The sequence below is a fragment of the Rhinolophus hipposideros genome (assembly GCF_964194185.1).
Source record: "Rhinolophus hipposideros genome assembly, chromosome: 17".
Taxonomy (NCBI): Eukaryota; Metazoa; Chordata; class Mammalia; order Chiroptera; family Rhinolophidae; genus Rhinolophus; species Rhinolophus hipposideros.
Genome location: NC_138063.1, coordinates 31,039,554 through 31,062,890, shown reverse-complemented (window position 1 = coordinate 31,062,890; position 23,337 = coordinate 31,039,554). Strand labels below are relative to the sequence as shown.

Genomic DNA, 23,337 nt, shown 5'->3' with positions numbered 1-23,337 from the left:
TAAAATAAGGATTTTTGTAGGGCTGTGTCTCCTCACCTCTCTCAGTGCAACTCCTTAATATAGGCACAAAAGCATAAACCAGATGAAATTCATTGAAAGCAAGTCTTTGAACCAAACCAGTTTGTCCATGTGCTTAGTTCTTTGATGATCTAATTTCCTTCTCTGCCTTCCACACCCTGCCATCTGCTTCTCTGCCAACTAACCAACCAATTCCCTTGCCAGATATAAAAATATTGCAGATTCTATCAGGAAGTTGATCAACAGGTATTTTCTCAAACCATAATCAGTCATTCTAATGCATCCCAAACCAACTCTAGCACAATTTATTTATACCCCAGGAGAAACTTTTGGCCTCTCCACTCCCATGTCTACCTCTACACAGGAAATATTCTTACAGCCAACAGAACTCACATGAAGACCTCTGTTAAGAACATCAAGGCAGGAACTTCACCTGCCTTGTGGTTCTTTTCTTTCAACCCATTCTTTGTGAAATGCTTTAGGCATGGGTATTCCCTCTATTCAAGACCTCATACTATTCAGGCAGCATTTCTCAAACTTTTAGCTTCCACAAGCCACTTCAAGCTAATGCAGACCACCACTTTCAGGTAAAAAATACATCACAATGTTTAGAAATAAAAACATCACATGTTTTTTAAAACTCTTTTTATTATGGAGAAATTCAAACATATGAAAGTAGGATAGTATAATGAACCTCTGTGTACCCATCACTCAGTTTCAACAATTACTGACTCACAGCCAATCTGTTTCAACACTACTCCCCATCCACTTCCTCTCTCCCATATTATCCTGAAGCAAATCCCAGATATTATCATTCCATCCATAAATATTTCAGTATGTGTTTCTAAAAGATATGAATCTTTTAACATTATCAGACCATTTTTACAACTAAAAGTATCCATAAAGTTCCTAAATATCATCAAATATCAAATTTCCAATTGTCTCAAAGATTTTTTTTGTTTGAATCAGGATCCAAATAGGGCCCACACATTTCTATCAGATAGAACGTTATTTTAAATAACACTAATCATCTCATGCATTTGTAAGAGGACTTCATTTTTAATCTCTTCCCAAAGTATCTGTCCAATTTCGTCAGGTTTATTTACTTCAGACTCCATTGGTTTCTTTCTTTACCCTTTATTTTTACTAAGCTAAGCACTCCCAACTCACAGTTATAAGTCATTAGAAACAGAATCAAGAGTCTGATGTCTCCAATGGCCAGGGATTCAAAAATGAGAGATTCCTCATTGAAAACTCTTTAGGCCCAATTACAAAATATATTCAAAATCCAGATGCATGCATGCTTTAACTTGGGAGATGGGGGCAAAATGGGTCCCCGTCAGTCACACAGACTGCTCCATGCTCTGGAAAGCATTTGTCCAACATGACAGGCAGTTCTAAACTATGCCCAATTGTCATGCGGGGTCTCAGATCCCACTCCTCGCACCAGAACGCAGAATATGGTGAGGCCAAAAAGAAACACCCATGGAGCCATAGATAGGGAGTCATACCACTGTAGTCTCGCTGGCGGCTGGGTTGGAGATACAAGAGGCAGGAGCCACACGACCCACACCCTGCCATCTGCTTCTCTGTCAACCAACCAACCAACTCCCTTGCCAGGGTAGCCACGGCAGTTATATTAGTGGCTAATGGCTAACTGGTTACAGCTGACGGCCATCTAATAACCGAGCCAGCACCTTTATATGAGGGTGAGAGCCTGGAAACTGGTCCCTGGGACTCTGTCCCTACACCAATAATAGATCGCTCTCCTCTGAAAGTGAAGACAAGTATCAGATATTGGGAAAGAGTTCAACTCCACTTAGAGCAGATTGGACTTCAGTTTCGTTTTAAGGAAACAATCTGGTTTCTCAGCTAATTGTTTTCTCTTTCAAGAGGCTGACTTTATCCTTTGGGTCCTACAGGCCAATGCCAGAATTAACAAGGTATCTGAGACAGAATCACCAGTAGATATGCCATGGTAGGCAAAGTCAAGTTCTCATCCAAAGTTGTGGAAAGGCCCTCTGATGACATAAGGGAAAGTAGAGGGGTGAAGATCAGCCTATCAGAAAGAGCAGTTAGGAGGACACTAAAATGTCCAGGCAAGAAGTGATGTGGTCCTGACGTTGAGTAGGAACAGGGCGGATGGAGGAGGAATGTGATAAAAGAAGAGGGGATTTGGGGCTGACTGAAGGTAGGGGCTAAAGATGGAAGAGGAAGAAGTCATTAGTGGCATTCATGTTTACAACTACTGTGCTGGGAGGCTGTGTAAAAAGGAATCCTAAACACACACACACCCGCCCCCTCCAAATTGCCCATGGTCCTGAGATGGAAACAGCCAGCTGATCTGTGAAGAAAACATACCCTATGTGAAATACTCTCTTTGTAGTTACAGCAAGGGTTCTCAACACTGGCTGCACATAAGACTCACCTGAGGAGTTTAAAAAAGACTCTGCCCAGGCCCCAGCTCAGGCCAGTTGAATCAGAATCCGCCGCTTCCTTCCCCCCTCCCCAGACAGAGGTGAAGCTAACATGCAGCAAGGGCTGAGAACCGCTGGGTCAGGCATGGACAGCAAAGGCAACTGGAGCACAAGATTGCCCGCCTGTTCCAAAATCTGTAGGAGGACTGATTGTTGGACCTGGTCACAACTTGAAGTTTAGTTTGGCTCAGCTCGGGCCCCCTGTTGCTTGGGGTGAGTGGAATGACCTGACCTTCGGAACTCAGTTCTCCGTCAAAAAGAGACTGGCAAGGACAGCCCAGTAGGGGAACAGGAAAGAAGGGAGCCAGGTGTCCGGCACATGTGCTTCCCCTCTGCCTGCAAGTGGCAGTTCTCACACTTCTGTGAGTCACATTCACGGTATTTATCAAATGCAGATGCCTGGGCCCCATTCCCTGCGTAGGTCAGGTCTACAATGTGTGGCCCAGGAATCTGCATTTCAGTGACTCCCAGGTGACTCTGAAAGAGGGTTCCCGGCACACACACTCCCAGAAACTCTGAGAGGCCTGCAGGGGCAACAGTTGGTGGGCCCCCACGGTGAACATATACAGGGCGGGGATTCTTTTTCATCTTGGATCCTGGCCCAGGAGACTGAACAGGCAGGTCTGAAGTAGCACCTAGCAGTCAGCAGTCAAGTGTTAGAATAGTGTCAGTGGGGCTCTATCCAATTTGGGGGACCTTCATGGGAAAAAAGTGCACCTGCCCCAAGTTTTCATTGTATCATAGAAGGTAGAAGCAAAGCAGGAAGGGCCCTTGGCTCACGTACTCCCTTTCACCAAAAGGGAAACTGGGGCATTTTCCTATGCTGACTGCTGGCAAGAAGTGCAGGAGCGAGAGGCACCCAAGCAGCCTCTGGTCTCAGAGAACTTCAGTTTCAGCTGTGGGTTTTAATGTGAGGTCCTTGGACCAGTAACATCAGCGCCGTTGGTAGAAGTGCAAATTCCGGGGCCACACCCCCGACCTGGATCAGACGCCCAGTCTGTTACCACAAGGCCGCAGGTAATTCAGATTCAAGTTTGAGGACCCTGCACCAGAGGCTCAAACGCCTTAGCACTCACGGGCTTAGGGAAGGTTCCCCACCTCTCCTGCCATCACCTCAGTCCCTTTTTGTGGGGGTGGGAAGTCACACAGCACCCCTCCAGCATTTTCCACTAGATATTGAGAAGGTGCTGAATAACACAGGGGCTGCTTTACGTCTGGAGAAAAGGAAGCCGGGTTCCGGGCAGCTGCCACCTGCCCAGCTGGCTGCTCTCTCAGCTGACTCACAGCTTTGTTTTTCTTTTCTCTAAGCCTGGAATGGGGGTACAGGAGGGGCTTTCTCTCAGAAAGAAAAGGCACCTGGGTGCCTAACCCCCAAAGTAGAGGCAGTTCTGGCCCAGACACCCCAAGGTCTATTTCCACTGTCTTCCCTAGAGAACTGGGGGAGCAGGGCTCAGAGAGGCTTGGGGCACACCTCCACACTCTCCTTCTGGCCCCGGAGTTCTTTCCATAGGATGGTGGAGCAAACACTGTCATTCCGGAACAGGCTTTGCTCAAAGGACCGCATCCTGGATCAGGACAAAAGCCCTTCTTGGAAGGGGTGTTAATGTTTATACCCACACCTCCAGAAATGGGTTTTAGTCAGCTTGGCCTGCTGCAACGAAATGCCACAGACTGGGTGACTTAAATAACAGATACATATCCCTCTTGGTTCTGGAGGCTGGGAAGAGACTGATTCTCAGGCGGAGACACAGGGCGAGAGGACCGGCCCAGTGTGACAAGATGAGTTACGCAGCCCTTTTTGCTCCAGTCCAAATCTTGGGCTTCTTCCAAGCATTCTGATCTAAGAGAAAAACTACGCTCGAAAGAAGGAGTCACTAGGACCAGAAATAATCCAGCCGTGTTGCCAGGATTCATTACAGAGACTTTAAATGTGTTATAAGAGAGTTCACAACTTTGAAGCCAAAATTCGGGGATGTACTTGGGTTAAATTAAAAGCACAATTTTGTATTTTCTTGTCAAACAACTTTACGTGAGGCAACAAATGAAGTATAATTCAATTCAACAGGAAATATCACACTTGGAGGAAAATCATAGAGGGAAAAAAAAATCGCTTAAATTAAAGCCAAACCTCCTTTCCAAGACACAACACTGACATATCCAGATTGACAGCAAAATGAGTTTGTCTCCATGAAACAAAACCATGAGTCCAAAGTCTGCTTCTGAAACAGTTTTGCACTTCACCTTCACTTCTCAAGGCTTAGGGAACGATGCTTGTGGCCTTTCTCAGGGCCAGGTAACCTGTGACAACGTCAGATGGCAGCCTCCGAATGTAGGAAAATTCTTCAATGGTGCTGAAGCGAAGCTTGCTCTGGGGGTCAGTGTAGTTGGCCTGGGTGGGAAACAGGCACAGAGAAGGGCACAGAATTGGTGGTGGTGGTGGTGGTGGTGGTGGTGAGGAATATTTTAAGTTCAAGTTTAATTTTTTTTTTCAATTTTACTGAAAGTGAAATATATTTTCATCATGTCTTACTCTGTCACCAAGAACACTAAATTGCTCACTTTGGCAAAAACTTGTTAATCTTCCCAGACTTGAGAAATACTTCAGCTTATGGATGGGAGGAAGAGGAATAAGAATATCAGACACTAGGATTCTTCTGGTTGCTGCCTCAAGGGCTACAAGCAACAGGTCCAAAACTGAATTCATGATCATCCCTCCGATCCCTGCCTTCAAACTCCCATCCGCTTCAAACAAAAGTTCCAGCTCTGCTCCCCAAAGCAGGGAGAGGCACCTCCAAGCACGCTGGCACACCCGCTTCTCCCTGCCACCCTCCCTGCTCCCAGTGCACTCTTCTCCACTCTTCCCGCCCCTCCCCTTGCCATTTACACGGCTTCCTGGGTTCCACTGCAGTGCTGGACTGGCCACCCATACCCACTCTTGCACTGGAAGGGATGGCCATCCTACAACTGCAGTCAGGGTCGTCTTTGCTACTTGTACTTCTGCTCATTTTGTCTTCATGAAACCTCTCACTGGCTCTTCTCTGTTCCCGGGACAAAGGCCGAAGTCCTCAGCCTGGCTCCTCAGTGCTTAACCAGCAGGCCCGGCCCTCCTCTTTCCCGAGCCTCCTCCTCCCACATGTCCTCACTCGCTGGTTCCAACTACCCTGGCTCTAAGCCCTTCCCTCCTGTCCTGCCCCACCTGCCCGTTCCTTTGGAGGGGCCCCCAGCCTGGCCCGCTGCGCTCAGTACTCACGTGTTTATCCTTTAGGACTCAGCCCCGAGTCCCGTCATCAGGGAAGCCTTATCTGCCTCCCCACAGGAGGTCAGGAACCCCTCACGGTCACCTGTCACCTCACCGTATGTGTCTCCTGTGGAATGCTATCTCCATTGCTTTTATTTGCATTTCCTGAGGCAGGAAGCCTGTGGTGTGCTTATCATTGAATCCCAGCTCCCAGTGCAATGCAGAGCTCACGGTGGGCCTTCTCAGTGTTTGCACAGCAAATGATGAATGAATGAATGAATGAATGAATGAACAAATGGACAATCAGGACCATCACAGAAAAGAGACCTTGTTTCCGTATCAAAATTCTCTTCTGGTCTGGTTTTCCCACATGCAGAGTGGAGACAATAATCCACTCACTATATACCTCAAGGCACATGTCTTCCGCACATTTTGAAGCAGAAAACATGAGAGTGAGTCATTTGGAGCTTTTTTAAAAAATTATATAAGATGCCATTAAAGTCTAGACAGATAACGTCCAATTACTCCATTGTGGATTGTCTGCTCTGAGGTTGGTCATCTCTGTGGACCGAGGCGCAGCTACACTGTGATTTAATCAGGGAGGGGACTAAAGAAGCAACGAGCTGAGGGGAACTGAGTCATAGGTTTCTCATACTCTTAAAGTCTTCAGCTCCATCACTGGGGACCTCCTTAGGTATTTAACATCCAAATGCGTGTCAGGAAGGGGGGTTATTTCTAAAAAACTAAGATTGATTAAAGCTCTATAATAAAATAAAACTTTGATCCTTTGGCTTGATCTAGATGTTGCCTTCCTGTACCACATTTCCTTCAATGACAGTAATATAAAGGAAGGCTTCAATAGAGAAACAGCAACAAGTCCCTTTGGAGGCTCCTGGCCGCGAGGCAGTTAGATGAACTAGCTGGCGGGGGAGCTGTCCTGTGTTTCCCAGCAGGGGCGCAGGCACGGCAGCGGGCTTTGATCAGCCAGTCTCCATATAGGAACCAGCCCAGCAGGCTTCGTTCCTGGGAGGCCTTACTCCTACCACCAAGCTGTGCTGAGCCAGCCTGCCCAAGTTCAGACCTCACTGCCAAGGCAACTGAATAAATAATGCAGAATACAGAGATACTGTGGCACCAACCAAAAGGTCACCAACAAGAACTTGCACAGACTGGACCTGACCTAGTATTCTGAACAGAGGGGAGGACACCACGTGACACCACAGAGTTGAACAAGTAAAGAACTGCACTCCTGCAGTCAGAACCTACTCCGGATTCCAGCCCTGGAGCCTGAATGAAACAAAGGCCGCCTCCCAGGATGGCAGGCAGCAGCTTTGAGGCCTCCCTCACTGCGCTGTGGAGTGACAGGCAGTGTTCACTGCTCCCCCATCTCTCCCAGAGCCGCAATACTTTCCATAGCTTTGTAACAATGATTACACACAGGTGACCCCCGCATGCCTCCCTGCCATGCCCAGCACAGGGGAAACAGTCACTTGGCCTGCTGGGAACAGGTGGGTCAGCGTAAATATGAGCTAGGCTTCATTTTTTAATTGTGTAACTTTAATTTATACAAATTAACAGATGAATATATTTTCCTCTAGAAAAAGATAATATTATGAGTAAGACTCAAGTCCCCTTCTACCACTGTCTACCATCCAAAGTCCTTTGCCTTCCCTGAGGAAACCATTGTTATGTAGGCACCCTTCCAGACCTTGTTTATATACACCCTCACACACGTATGTGAACACAGCAGGGAAATGACCCTGTATTTTTTCGTGAGTGTGTGTTGATTTTTACTTAGGTGGTATCATGCTGCCTATATTGCTTTGTACCTTTCGGTAAATAATACATCTTAGAAGTTTATCCGTGCTGTTAACATATACATCAAGCTCTCAGCAGAGTATGAAAACACCCCCTCCCATCGATTGACCTTTATGTTGTTTCCAATATTTTGCTAACACATTTTCTCAGAAGCAGTTCTGCATGAAGCTCCTTGTAGACACTATTTCTCTAGGAAGCTGCCTAGAAGGCACATTGCTGGGTCATAGGCTTTTGCTTTTTTGTCCCAGTAGGTAGTGCCAAATAGTAGGAAGAATCCATACCAATGTATTCTAGATTCCCACCTCAAAACAGCAACGTACGAGGATATCCATTTCTCTGTGTTGGTGACACTGTACACAATCAAACATGTTCATTTCTTCCCTACCTGATGAGTCTTTTTCCTGATTAATAGTGAGGTTCAACATCTACTTATTGGTCATCTGTATTTCCTCCACGTAATTGTCTATTCATATCCTTTTAGCCGATTCTTCTATGGGATTTTCTTTCAATTATTTGGTAGAGTTCTTTGTATATTTAGAATTTCTTAATTCTACATACAGTGGGACAGGAGGTTTTAGGTTATGTATAACATGACAAGTCCTTTGCCAATGGCATAAAGGGGCCTGAACAATGCTTCTCATGATGTGTCTCAGGCCTCCTAATGTGGGAAAACCGCTGCAGTAGCCGATGAGCTGCCTGGTAAGGATAAAGCTACCACCCAAGAGCGCACCTTCCAAGTAGAAGCCATAAACTGAGCTTCTACAAGCTCAGCGCAAAATGGTACAGGGAGGAATTTCCACTTTGGGTCATAACAGAGTAACTGGTGCCAAGCTAGCTCTTCTGCAACTATTAAAAAGGGTCAAGTATATGAGGCAACTATTTTCAGATAGTAGACAGGAGACAGCATAAGGCTACAACATTTCTCTCAAGGTGAAGTCCCCTCAAGGGACCTTTAAGAGGAGATGGATGCCATGAATGGATGCCAGAACCCACCACACACACATGCCATTTTATAGCACTTCTTCTCCCTATCATTTTTTAGGATCATTGTGTTTTAAGGATCTATGTTAAAAAGTTTGTAGAACACCGAGGAGTGTGTGCTTTCTGGAGGAAAAGCTAAAATCTATGACTAATTCAGAGTATAACTAACACTATTTTCAAAAATAAAAACTGAAACCCTTCCCAATGTAAAATGTGTATCATTAATTTAGTCAGTTTGTTACAGAAGTTGGAGTCACATATTTTCATAAAAATGTAAAGCATTTAAATGATGTGGATGAATTTTTGAAAGTGAAATGACTCATTATTTCTATAAGAATGGAAAAAAGCCCATCTTCCAAACTAGTGATAAAGAAGGAGGAAGAAGGCGAACTGAAAGTTCCACCTTTCATCTACATTCAGAAAAGAAAGGACTGAGGCTCTCTCAGGTTTTCCAGGTTTCGCGACTTGCCCAAGTCCTACTCACCCAACTATACTGCTGGTTTTCAAACTGTGTTCCCCAGAAGCACTTTGGGGGTCACTGGGGTGGGGAGTATGGAAAAGAACAGAGGACCAGCTCCACAAGGGGCCACAGTGGATAAGTAGGTTCCAGGGGATTCTGTAAAAGATTTCATTTGGAAAAGGGGTTCTGGTGCTTAAAATATGTTTGAAAATCTCTACCTTTACCATAGTGCCTCTTTAGAGAAGTTTAAATATTTTTTAAAAAATACAATCATCTCGGGCCGGCCCGGTGGCTCAAGCAGTTAGAGCTCCATGCTCCTAACTCCGAAGGCCGCTGGTTCGATTCCCACAAGGGCCAGTTGGCTCTCAACCAAAAGATTGCCGGTTCAACTCCTCGACTCCTGCAAGGATGGTGGGCTGCGCCCCCTGCAACTAGCAACGGCAACTGGACCTGGAGCTGAGCTGCGCCCTCCACAACTAAGACTGAAAGGACAACTTGAAGCTGAACGGCACCCTCCACAACTAAGATTGAAAGGACAACAAATTGACTTGGAAAAAAAAGTCCTGGAAGTACACACTGTTCCCCAATACAGTCCTGTTCCCTTTCCCCAATAAAATCTTTAAAAAAAAAAAAAAATCCTACCCTACTATCTGATTGTTTAACCTATAAAAAAAAATACAATCATCTCTAAATTGCAGGTAGTTTTTAAACCTTGAGCAGTAAAAAAGAAATAATTTTTTAATGTAGTTAACATATACATGAAACATATAACATGTATGTGTATGTATATACATATGTAAGTATACATATACGTGTGTGTGTATGTATCTTTCATATAGTTAACAAGCAGAGGAAGAGGAAGTGAAACTTGGGTCTCCTGCTTTCTGGAGCAATCCAGTCTCCAGGCTGCCCACCTGGGTGACCCAAGGGGCAGCCACTCTACAATAAATGCATGAATGCTTCAGCACAAACCTACTACCTATTCAAAGTATACAGGCTCCAGGCAGGACACACGGTGGTCAATATTCAACACAGTCTAAGCAGACAGTACTGTGACATCTTCCTTTCAACTCAATGTCATAGACATTGACACGTAATTACACTCACCAGAAGACCTGAAACGTCAGAATACTTCTTAGCTGGTTTGAAGGATGGAGGAGCATCAATATTGAAGTCTGGAGGGGAGAAAAAGAAAGAAAAGGAAGCTAACTAAAATGGAAGCTTTAACTAAAGCTTTAAAACATTCAGCTCCCTTCCCTTTTCATCTAAATTTTACTTTGTGATTAAGCACTCACAGAATTTTCTGGGGAAATGATGCAGTACGCCACAGCCCAAGTACAGGCTCCAGAGCAAGCTCTGCCCTGGCCCCAGGGACCCACCACACAGAACCACCGATCGACAGCTCATCTACCCACAAGCCACTCTCACCGTCTCGGGCTACATGGGCTGACAGTGATGAGATGCCAAACAACCCACTGCCTGCATCTGAGCATCAGACACTGGAAGGTCCACACCCACACAACTGACTAGCTCACTTGTCAGCCGTCTGAGTCACCCCATGAAAGACGTGCAGTGAGACAGGAGGTGAAGACGTTTACCTGTACTTTCCAATGAAGTTGCACAGAACATGTAACAGTGCTTTACACAGATTTGGAAATACTGCAGCGTAAAGCGTTTATTCTGAAAAACACCGGCTCAGAGAGAAAAACAGAACTGGCCTATAAGTTGGTCAGTAAAAAACCTCCTAAATCTTGGGCAACCTTGTTCTTGGAAACAAAGTTTAAGAGCAGACGTCTGAATAAGTTTGTCAAACAGAAACACCAATATTATCACATCAGGACCTATTTCTCCAGATGGAAATGTTAACAGTGACTCTCAAAACCACACATCCATGACAAAACAGGTTCAACACTAATAAAGTTATGAGAAAATGTACACATCATTTCCCTGTATTGATGGCACTATGTAATTCCTAAGCTAAAAATTGTTTCCTACATTCATGCAAACACAATAATATAGGTCTGTTATAAGAAGTTACGAGTCTGAACATTATAAACTCCCAGAAGGCTCGAGACAGCTCACAGTTCGGATCATTCAGTTGCCACGGCAATGCCCTTTCAGAAGCGAGGATTTGTTTCAGGTTCTTCCAGGTTCTGTTCTTCTTGCCAGCTACTGCACCACCATGGCCTGAGTGCTCGAATTGAAAGCATGGATTAGAAGAAACAAAAATCAATGAAAACTACCATTTCAGAATCTGACATTTCAGAATCTGACATTTATGCTTATTCATAACTGCATTCTGTCATGACCCTCATTCTGTCAGCAATCATAAGGCTTTTTTTAAAAAAAAGTATTATACTGTAAACTTTAATCTTACTTATTACACTGTACACTTTAACCTTACTTATAAAAAACAATGCTTTTGGATTGTCAAAACCCATGAGTGAGTGAGTGAGTGATTGAGTGGAGTAGAAATAAAAGGTTATTATTATTATTTTCTGCATTCACATAAAAAATCCCATCCTTTATTGGGTCTAACTTTATAAAATTCACTCATGAATTTCTCATTACTTTCAAATGAATTTACGACAAAGTTAGATTTAAATTCATGACCACATCCCTAAACGCCCTTCCGAGGGCAAGTCTCTGCCTTGCAAATTACTGGCGATCCTGGAAAACCCAAGTAAGGCACAATCATAGCAGGCAAGACTTCTGGAAATTTTTGCTTTCTTTTGTCCTGTGAAGGTGACAAAATAAAATAGAAAAGAATACCAAAGTCTGTTGCAGGCACTGGCAATATTGTATTTTCAAAACTAATTAATGAAAAATAAACTTTTAATGGCGTAATCTGAATCACTAATTTATTATATCCCACGGGAACAAAAGGAAGAAATCTTAGCTATTGTGCTATTTCTACTTCACTGCACAATAGCTTAGATTTACTTAAAGGAAGTGCCCTTCTTCTCTTGCCTCCACCCCTCCCACAACAGTCCATGACAGAGAAGGGGGTAACTGGATTGATGGAGAAGGGGATAGCCGTGCCACGTGGGCTGCAGGCCAGCACGATTAGAAGCCAAGGGGTGGCGGTTTGGTTTTTTATTTATAAAATACCTTAGATGCTTACCACAAAGTTGAGATCCTTAAATGGCAACGGTTTAGCAGTTTTTTCCATAGGTCCTGTGCTAAAATCAGAGGGCACCATTTTATTTTCACTCATGGCTTCCATGCTGATACCCTTAAAATATAATAGGAAGAGTAGGAAGTCAGTTTCTTTTAGATGCGTTCCCTAACTCAGCTCTCAACAAGACATATGATACCACAGGACACTTTAGGGAAGGCAGTGTGTCCAGAGCCTCAGCAGGTGGCTGCACAGAGGTCACACCAGAGTGGCAGCAGCACCTGCTGTGCAGAAGCCACAGGAGAGACAGCCAGGACCCCAGCTGTCATGCTTTCTGGCCCCACTATGTGCCGAGCATAGAGATATGTCCACCTGAGCTGGCTCATTTAACTCTGACAACTACTACAAGGTAGTACTATTTATCCACAATTTACAGAAAAAAACGGGCTCTCCATGACACCACACAGCCCCTGTTCCTGCTGATCTTGTCGAACTATACATTGAAACATTAAGACAGAAAAGTTCAGCCCCTTTAAGGGTCTCATCAGCTACAGGAACCAGGCTAGAGCTCGTTTGCTTAACGGGCACAACAGGACGTGGGCATTCTGAGGAAGGAGAACAGAGGGCGAGGAAACCAGAGGGTCAGCTGGCTGTGGCCGGAGAGCTCTGACAAGCAGGCTAATATGCCTTAAAACAAAAAAAACCTTTGAAGCTAACAATCACAAAGGAAAAACAAGAAATAGTAAGAAACCACTTCTGATTTGTAACGCCATTTCCAATCTTCCCAGACTGCAATACACTGTTTCTTAATTGATATATAATTTACATAGAGCGAAATGCACAGATCTGAAGTGTAGGTTTCATGAGTTTTGCCAAATGTTTCCACTTGTGTAACCCATGTTCCTGTGGAGATGTAGGACATTGACATCATCCCAGAAAGTTCCCTCATGCCTCTTCCGAGTCAATACCTTCCATCCTCAGGGGCAAGCACTGTTCTGTTGTCTACCACATTAGCTTCTTTAGCTCAGAAGAAAGTTTCTGAGATTTATCCATGCTGATGCAGATAAGCAGTTTCTTTCACTGAATCTGTATACTACTCAGCAGAATGGTGTTCTACTGTACGGATGTACCACGATTTTTTACCCATTTTCCTGTGGATGAAATTAGGTCATTTTCAGTCTTCAGCTATTATAAATAGGGCTGCTGTGAAATATCCGTACACGCCTTTGTGCGGACGTGTGTTTTTACTTCTCTTAGGTACATACCTAGCAATGGAATGGCTGGGTTATAGGGTAAGCGTATGTTTAACTTTATAAGAAACTGCCAAATCATTTTCCTAAATGGTTGCACTCTTACACTCCCAGCAGCAGCGTAAGAGATCTGGCTCTGTGTGTGTGTGTGTGTGTGTGTGTGTGTGTGTGTGTGTGTGTGTGTGTGTGCCACTCCACCATCCCTGTGGGAGGACGACGACTCGGGGAGACAGGGACCACTCACTCTGCTCAATGGTTCTCTGAACAGTGTCTTCTCGCACATCTGCCCAGACTCCACTCCAGGGTCTCTGCACATGGGCCTGGACTCCAGCCAAGGAGTCCATTCCGGGCCTTTCCTAACTTTTCTCCCCTCCAAGACCCAGCTCAAATGTCAGCTCACGAAGAACTAAGAGGCCTCCAATTTTTCTTCCTTTTCCTACTGTCTATAGCCACAAGTGATGTCTTTCTTCTCTTCCTTCCCTCCCTCCCTCCCTCTCTCCCTCCCCCCTCTCTCTACCCACTCCTCCTTCCCACAGTCCTTTGCCCTTATCTGGCACTTTCCTCAGCATAAGCTTCAGAAGAGTGATTCTGTAGTGCACGTCTTGTCCACTCCATTCTCTACAGCACAGTCAGTGACGATCTTTTAAGTGCAAGCTTGATTGCACCCCCATACGTACAACCGGTCATTGGCTCCTGCTGCCCTTGAGATTAGGAACAAATCCTTAGCCTCTCTCTGGCCTCGCCTCTTGTTCCCCCTCTATCCTGTATTTTGTATTTTCTGGTGCAAAATCCATTGAGTCATTTTCTATACAGTACAAAATGTATCCAATTTTTCCATTTTTATTTATGTTTCACCAAAATTACTTTCATCAGGATTGGTCCATGTCAGATTTAATTTTACAACAAAAATTAAGCTTAGCATTTTGTACATAACTTTTATTGCCCTTGTGATTTTTCCCTCATGATCACAGCATTTCTGCCAGGTACATGTGTCCTGGGGGCCCAATGATGAGGAAGACTTGATTTTTCCCATCACATTTAATCATTAACCAACGTTACCTGTGTAACCCGTTGTCAATGTTATTTTGTATTGACTATTTTGTGTTGAGTAATATCTATGATAAGTTGGATATAAGATTGATAGTTTGTATTGTCTTAGTCATGAAAAATCAGCAGCTTTTGAAATAGGCAGAGAACAACAGATGAGAAGAAGGAGAGACAAAGGAGACAGGTGAGTGGATTAGAGGAGGGGTAGAGTCAGAGAGTGAGAATGCATAGAGGGGACAAAACATCTGCTTCACTCTATGGCTCAGTCTTCTGTCCCCTGCCTGGCACAGAGTAAGTACCAAATCCTCACTGACAGGTTAACTGACTGAGTGACTGGAGTTAAGGGAGAAGACAGCATGGCTTAACTAAATACCAGCGTCAATATTTAAGATGTATGTGCTCAGGAGTTCACTGTAAGGAATCGTTTCCGGGTGGGATGGAGGGACCCAACGCAAAGAAACACAGGAAGGATAATTCAGAAACAACCGGGCTTGGTGACCTATGGGGCACAAGGGAAGAGGGTGGAAAGGACAAGGAGACGGGAAGGGAAGAGAGAGGAGTAAAACTTCTCTACGTAGAACTTTTTGTAGAGTTTTGCCCTTTTGAACCATGTTAAAGTTTCACATACTGAAATAATAATAATAATAAAGCCAACAACGATGCAGCAAGCAGACAGAGAAAATGGAATACAAACGAAACCAAATCAACCTAACTGCATTTGGAATGAAGAACAAGCACACTGAAGGGGAGGAAGGGAGAAGCCACTTTAAACACAGTATTTTGACAATATAACCTAAGGTTAAAGGCAAAAGCACCATAAACAATTGGTAGGTTTGTTTCTCACAAGGGTACAGGTTAGTAATTCTGACACTATATGTATTCTAAGATGAAGCAAATACGGAATGAGGGAAAGCTAGAAAGAACCTCGCTTTCAGAGGTTGTCAGTATGAACTCGGTTTTTCACACACACAGATAGGTAAACACAGAAATGATACAGAGCCGAGTGTGTTGGGGGTGTGTTGTTACACACACAGACCTGTATCTCCTAGCTCTCTCCATTGACAAGGCTGGAAGCAATGAACAACAGGCACGTCATTGTTCAGATCTTGGTTTCTAAATACTATTTTCCAAGATCTAGTGATCCTTGAAAAAAATGGCTGATTCCAGGGCTGGGACAGGAAAGTATAAGATGAGCCTTGTGGTACCAGAAAGTAGGAAAAGCTACTGTATCAGTTTGCTAGAGCCGCCATAACAAATTAGCACAGACTGAGTGATGTAAACAACAGAAATGTCTCTTCTCACAGTTCTGGAAAGCAGAAGTCCAAGATGGAGGTGCCAGCAGGCTTGATTTCTCCCGAGGCCTCTCTCCTTGACTGGTAGACAGTCATCTTCTCCCTGTGTCTTCCCATGGCCTTTCCTCTGTCCACGCGCCTCCCTGGTCTCTCTCCCTCTTCTTATAAGGAAACCTGTCAAATTGGATTAGGGCCCCACCCTTATGACCTCATTTAGCCTTAATTACCTCTTCAGTGGTCCTATCTCTAAATACAGTGACATTCTGAGGTGTACTTAGGGTTAGGGCTACAACAGATGAATCTTGGGGGGAAACAACTCAGTGCATTAACAGCACTCAAAAAATGATGGAGGTATATTAAAGCAACAGGAGCCAGTCTGAAAAGTTCCCACTAGCCAAATCTGGACAGTTTGCGCAACAAAATAAATAATACTAATCCAAATATATAAAGAACTCTTATGACTCAACGACAAAAGGACAAATAATTCCATTTTTAAAAGGGCAAAGATTTCAATAAAACATTTCTTCAAAGAAGATACACAAATGGCCAGTGAGCACATGAAAAGATGCTCAACATCATTAGTCATTAGGGAAATGTAAATCAAAACCACAGCGATGTTAGGTATTTCACACCCAATAAAATGGCTATAATCAAAAACATAATAACATGTATTGGCAAGGATGTGGAGAAATGAAAACGCTCATACATTGCTTCAGATAATGTAACAGGGTGCAGTCACTTTGAAAAACAGTTTGGTTACTGGTTTGTACAGGTTAACCCGAACACAAGAGCCAGGAGCTCTATGGAACTTGAGGAGGAAGCCGTAGCTGGCATGCAGGTCGAGAAGAGTGACAGTCACCTGATCTTTTAAGAGGTGGCCACACTGGGGAGAAGGAGGGAATTTGGCCCACTGGCCAGGAGGCACATGAGGTGAGCAGGTCACCTGCCAGTGTTAGAAGGGGCCATTCTCCCGAGGAATCTAACGATTTATTAAGGGTGTGCCACAAGACTCCTCAGGGAGGAAAGGCCGATGGGTGTGGGCTTCATGAGGCTGGGCCTACAGGGTGACCTAAATTAAGTGAGAGAGAGAATAACAACCCTAAGAACTACGCAGTGAGCATCCCATCAGAACAGAAGAACCATGACAGCTATGGACAACTCGGGGAAAACAGGCGGAATGTGAAAGAGATTTCCTGGGGCCATACACATTTTAAGTTTCGACTGTATTGAGTTTTTCATAAAGAAAAACTACTTATATAATGTGGTTTCCCTCTGGGAGAAAAGAAACAAACAGAACTGCTACAGAAGCAAAGAGAAGATGCCAAAGGGAACGAAGAACCAGGCCCCAAGGCCTCCATGGTTATTACAGAACCACCACAGAACACACCCAGCTCACTGTGCTGCCATCCCCAAGCAGGGGCATTAGCTTCATCTCTTTGCCTGAACTACTGACACACTACATTTTCCCCTTTCTGTTCATGTCTCTTCTCTGATTCCCAGTGGAGAAGGTCAAAGGCACAGTGAAATCCTGGGAAGGAGTACAGGGCATTCTTCTGACGTAGGCTGTTCTCAAGCCTTGGGAGACCCAGGAGAACACTGACAGGTAGAAATGCCTCATTGAAACCTGGGCAGGCAGTGCTGCCCCAGAAGCCACTAAGAAAAGCAGGCACCTCACCAAGTCCTTCTGGATTGGAAGGTCCGGGAGCTCAGCCAAGAGAGAGGACGCACCATGGGGCAGGTGCATCTGCCGAGAGGACGGGCAAGTGGCGGGAAGAGAGGGCCAGAAGTCGGCATTACCATTCCAGGTGGCATGCTGGAGAAGAGTCAGGGAATGACGATGACGTACTCATGCACTCATTTTCAAAACCAACCTCTCCTGCTGTGCTCGTGTGGCCACTCCATCCTCTTTTCCCTTGTCAGCAGGCCAGAGCCCCACTGAGGACTCACGCTAAAGACGGGGCAGAGAAAGGAAGCCGTCCTAAGGTGAAGTGACCTGAATCAGTCCAGAGCTGCGCCCTGCCTCTGAAACAGTGAGGGCCCTCTTCCCTCTGACCAGGCTCCAAAAGAATACCCCACTCAGGGCCCAGAACTGGGTTTTCTGCTTTTCTTTCCTCTTTAACTCCACCCTCCATGTTACTGCGCCCTCATTCTTCCCTTCTCCTGGGCTTCGGCAGAGCTGAGATTCCTGTGTCTATCAGTGACAGTATGGGAAGGAGAGAGACCTTCAGTCAAAAGGACGATTAAATCTGTGAGCCAGGGATGCAATAAAATAAAACTTAATATGATGTAGTTTCCATATCACTAAACCACTGTAACACTAAGAGACTTTATGAGACAAACTATCCCACACCGAGACATGCCACCCTAAGAAGAGGAAAAACATTAACACCTAGCACTAAAACAGCTAATGTCAGCCCCAGGGAAGAGGAAACTGGCATGCTATCAAAGAAGCCAGGCCTTCCCCGGACTGAGACAAGTGAGTGAAGCCTTACTGCTACCCAACTGCGCAGCCCAAATAAATGGCTTCATCTCTCCAGAGAGTAGCCTGCGCAACTGACTCAGAATTAAGGATAATTTGGACATTCTGTCTGGTTACAAAGCAGAGAAATAAATGTCTTTTGTCTTAACACTGAAAAATCAAATGTCCACTTACATCTAACAGTATTCTAGATTCAAAGAGCTGACCCTAGCCTGTAGATTTTATCAACGTGAATAGGCATTTTGAAAGTCTAAAATGCCTTATATTGATATCTAATAAAATTCCCCCAGAAAGCATTTCTCTGCACCATGGATTTGGTTACATCAGAGATGTAATTACATCTTCTAAGGTAGACCGACAAAAGTGATATCAAGAGGCAGTCAAGAAAAAAGAATGTGGACTCCAGACAGCCTACGTGGGTTCCAATTCTGACTCTGCCACACTCAGCTGTGTGACCTTGGGAAAGTTCCTTAAACTCTCTATGCTCCTGTCCTTTTATTTGTAGAGTAACAATTCACAGAGGGTTGTTTTGAGGATTAAATGAGATAGTACTTAGAAAGTGCTTGGAACAGTGCCTAGTATATAGTAAAAGACCATTAAATATTAACTATTATTATTTATCATGATATCCTTTACCTTAGCACAGTGTATCTGTTCTCCAGCCCAAGTTAACACTAATCATTTTCAAAGTATCACAACCAGAATGAATAGGAGATGGACACTTTCCAGATTATGACTTTACTGATCAATAACTACATTAGTTACACTGAAAATATAAATCCAAACACAGAATTGTAATTCTATGACAATTTGTACAATTTAGCAAGCATAAACACTTAGTAATTTCTACTGAATTAAAGAGTCATCTGATGAAATAACAAAACAGAATTGTTTTAGTTCTATTAGTTCTATTTAGTTCTATTTAATACTATTTCCTAGGACTGACGTAAAGGAGACCGCTATAAATGCTTTGATCAGAATACTTTTGGATCCAAAATATTTCCTTCAACTCCTGAGAACTTCCGAGCATAACGCCCTTTAAATTTCATCTATTCACTCAATTTTACTTTAGAAAATAGAACGTACATTCTGGAAATCAAAACCCACCTTCAGAATCCATCAAATTATTTCACCAATTTCAAACAGCACTCTAATATCTATGTAAATATCCCTTGTACATTTTTAAATCCCATGAAAGTTTTATAGACACTTTTTTTATATGACAAAATAGCTAACTACTGAAGTATGGAAATTTAGATGAAAGATCTGTAAAGTCCCTGTTAACTCAAAAAATTCAATCATTTATATAAAAAACACTCATTTCCCACTGACGAAACCTTGAGCCATCTGATACCTGTGTACAGCTGCCACCCTGGAAGGCCCTCTCCATCCAAACCCGACACCCGGCAAAGTCCACCTCAAGTCCCTCTTCCTCCCTACCTCTCCTCTATCATTGCCTACATGAGCCCTTATCTTCCTACGTCCCGCCATATTAGGGCACCAACACAAGAGAATACTATAGTCAACTTTGGTACATGGTTAGAAATCACTGTATTTCCCTACTTATTTCATATATGTGGTAGGTAGAATTCTAAGACGGCCCTGAAGAATCCTGACCACTGGTGTCCACACACTTCTTCCAGTAATTCAAGCAAACACTAATGTGGGTACCACTGTGAAGGGTTTTTGAAGATATGATTAAGGTCTCAAGTCAGCTGATCTTAAACAAAGGAGATTTCCAAGGTGGTCATGCCCTAATCACAGATTTAAACACTTTAAATCTGGGTTCAGGGGTCAGGAACAGGAGAAGTCAGAAATATTTGAAGCATGGGAAGGATTCGATGCAAGAGAAATTCTTCTGGCTTTGGAGATGAAGGAGGCCATGTGGCAAGGAATCCAGGACAGTGGCAAACAGCCAGCAAGGAGAGCGGGACCTCAGTCCTATGGCTGCAAAAAACTGAATTCTGCCAACAATCTGAATAAGCCTGAGAAAAAGATTTTCTCCCAGAGCCTCCAGCCAAGAAACCAGCCCAGCCAACACAGATTTCAGCTTTGTGATAGCCTGAGCAGAGAACCAAACCAGTCACGAAGAACCAACACTTCTGACCTACAGAACCATGAACTAATAAATTGGTCATTTAAGCCGTTAATTCGTGGTAATTTGTTACAAAAGCAAAAGAAAACTAATACAATATATGAACATTCTCTTCTCCTTGGAGATTTTTGGGAAGGCAGGGACAAGCTATAATCCTTTGAAATGTCTTAAGCATTATGCTGGGGACATAACAGAAATACAATAAATTCTTGCTGGTTGAATTGAACTGAAACAGAACAGAAAGGTTGAGCATGGGACATACGAGTAGGTAAAGGTCACCGCAGACAGACTCCAGGCAGCCCTCTGGGCAGCACGGTGCTAATGCCTGTATATGCTGTGAAACAGGGAACCAGGATGGAAGGCTATGGTAGAGCAGGAAAAAAAATATCTAAGACTCCTTTCTGGAAACAGAAGCCAAGTTTTTTCCTTCCTCATGGGATACTGAGAGTGGAAGTAGGGTAACTATAACTCATTAGTTAAACGCCAGCTGGGAAGAGGACATTAAAGACAACAGAATTCACTATCCCAGAGAATGCCCTACTCTTTCCAGCCTGAGCGTTTGCTGAGGCTGATGACATGGAGAAGCCCCACAGGGAGTACTCAGGCAGCCCATCCTCTCAGCGAGAGGGCTAAGGCCCGCAGACTTGTGGTTTCCACCAAGTTGGGTTACTGGGAATTTCCAGCATCCTGAAGGCATCTGGCTACTCTTTGAAGCTTGCTATGGGGGAAGTGGACCAATGCTACCTTCAGAGTCAAAACAATCATTCCTCCCACTATGTACCGGCTACGTTCCTCAGTCGTGGCACAGCTGGATATCAAAATGCATCAGGCACACACTGGAAGAAAGTAGTCACAAGGGCAAAGGACTCCAATCAAGAGTATATAAAGAACTCCTAAATATTAATAATTTTTTTAAAAGACCCAATTAGAAAAAAATCAGGCACTTCACAAGATACAGGAATGGTCAACAAGCATATGAAAAGGTGACTGCTATCATTAGTAATAAGTAATCAGAGAAACGAAAATTAAAACCAAAATGAGATACAGCTACAGAGCCATCAGATTGGCTGAAATTAAAGGGGGACGATGACAAGTATTGTTGAGGATTTAGAACAACTAGAACTCTCATACTTTGCTGGTAAGAATGCACAACAGTGCAACTATGTTGGGAAATAATGTTCAACAATTTCTGAGTTAAATGTGTGTCTATCTTATGGTCCAGTGATTCTACTACTGTCCATTCACCCAAGAGAAATAAAAGCCTGTATCTACACAGACTTGTAGAGTAGCTTATACATATAAGCCAAACACTATAGACAACGCTAACGTCCATCAGACGTGCTGCAATTACACAATGTACCAGATATATTGCTACAGGTAATATCACGAATGAATGAACGACTCTCAAGAACACTTTTACGGAGAAACCCCGACAGACCCCAAGGAATATTATGTTCTGTGTGAGTCCATTTATATTTTGTTCAAAAATGCAAAATCAGTATTTGGCAAGAAATGTCACAACAGTGGTTACCTCTGACAGGGAGGGAAGACAGTACTGCCTAGAAAGGGTCACCAGGGGGTTTTAGGAGGCTCTTATGAAGGCTATCTTCACGTGAGGGGTAGCCATGTAAGTGTACACAGGTATAAAGTCACTGATCTGCATCCTTTTGTGCGTTTTACTGTATGCAAGTCATGCCTCAATGAAGTCTTTTTAAAGCGGGGGGAAGCACTATTAGTGACCAGTGGGAGAAACGGCAGGCCGTTCCCATCCCTAAAACATCTTTCTGGGTGAACAATGCCACACCACGTGGCTAGAAAAGACACAGGAACACACTCCACCTTTGCTCTCATATTACTTTAAATAAAATACAAGCACCAAGACAACAGTCATCTAACCGAGCCACTCCTCTGCTGAAAATTTTTTGCTGAAAATCCCTTGCTGGAGCCTCAAAAGGTCTTATCCGCACCAGGGACCAATCTACCGAAGAGGTGAGACCACAAGCCCAGCGCATGCGCCCCCACTAGCCTGGCCTTGCGCATGCGCCCACTCCGTAGCGCGCTCCTTCGCTCCGCCTCTCACGGCCGCGCGCGTGTCAGCCCACGTCCCGCCCCGCACGGCCACCGGGCACGCGCAGGTGCGTCGCGCTGCAGCGTACCTGCGCAAAGCTAGACGCGGCCGATTTTTTCTTCTTACTGGCGCTATATCCCCCGGCGCTGCTGCCGTTATGGGAAGGACTGGCTGGCCTCTTCTTGCTGTTCCGGGCTATCCCCGGAGTGGCAGTGGTGGCCACAAGTGGAATTTGAGCCGCCATTCCTACCCTGAGTCTTCCTCCTCCCCCTCCCCACTTCTTTCCCTGTGACGGCCCCGGCTTCCGGCTCGCCGTTACTTCCGCCTTAACGCTTGAAAACCCGGCCTGGACTCCTAACTGGATTCGCTGACTTCTCTCGGGCAAACCTAAAAGGCGGAGCTCGGTTCAGCCGATTCCGTCAGGGCGGGAAGGTGTCCTCGGGCCCGCGTCCTGCTACTTTGGCTCTCCCACGTGCTTGGAAATCCCTAGTGATTGGGGAATAGAACATCTCGCGATTTTTTAAAAAAATAACTGGGCTTAAAAAAAAATTTTCCCCCACGTTAAATGAGAAGGTGGATAACTTTTGATGTCTAAGAATAAAAATACGATCAGTCTCAGTGCATTAGACCACCGTGCTGCTAGCTTTCGCCTTGGTCACTGTCTTTTGCCGGGAAAGAAGTTTGTGTATCAGTCCTGCCCAAATGGACTTGAAGGGTTGGATGGTTCTTAACCTTTTGTGGTTCTCAGACCTCTTTGAGCATGTCAGCTATGCTACCCTGTTACCCGGACAATGACACCTAGCCGGACAATCAGTTCTAATGCGTCTTTTGGATCAAAAATTATAAGACCTGGTCTTATTTTACTGTAATATGAGACCGGGTATAATATAATAATATAATATATATAATATAATACCGGGTTTTATATAAGATCGGGTCTTAATTTTTGCTCCAAAGATGCATTAGAGCTGACTGTCTGGCTAGGTCTTATTTTCG

General features: G+C 44.3%; 1 protein-coding gene across 2 annotated transcripts; it reads right to left on the bottom strand.

Moving 5' to 3' along the window:
* Window positions 1–628: 628 nt before the first annotated feature.
* On the bottom strand, window positions 629–22,810 carry INO80C (INO80 complex subunit C). 2 transcript variants are annotated; one of them, XM_081078396.1, is made up of 5 exons: window positions 22,430–22,810; window positions 12,117–12,227; window positions 11,075–11,186; window positions 10,100–10,167; window positions 629–4,884 (listed from the first exon to the last, which is right to left on the bottom strand). In XM_081078396.1, the coding sequence occupies exons 1-5, from the start codon at window positions 22,583–22,585 to the stop codon at window positions 4,753–4,755; spliced, it is 579 nt and encodes a 192-aa protein (XP_080934522.1). In that variant the 5' UTR covers window positions 22,586–22,810; the 3' UTR covers window positions 629–4,752. The 2 variants fall into 2 exon arrangements, 1 of the variants encoding a protein (XP_080934522.1); XR_013995262.1 differs by having other exon boundaries at window positions 4,398–4,884; window positions 10,591–11,186; window positions 22,430–22,676.
* Window positions 22,811–23,337: the final 527 nt, after the last annotated feature.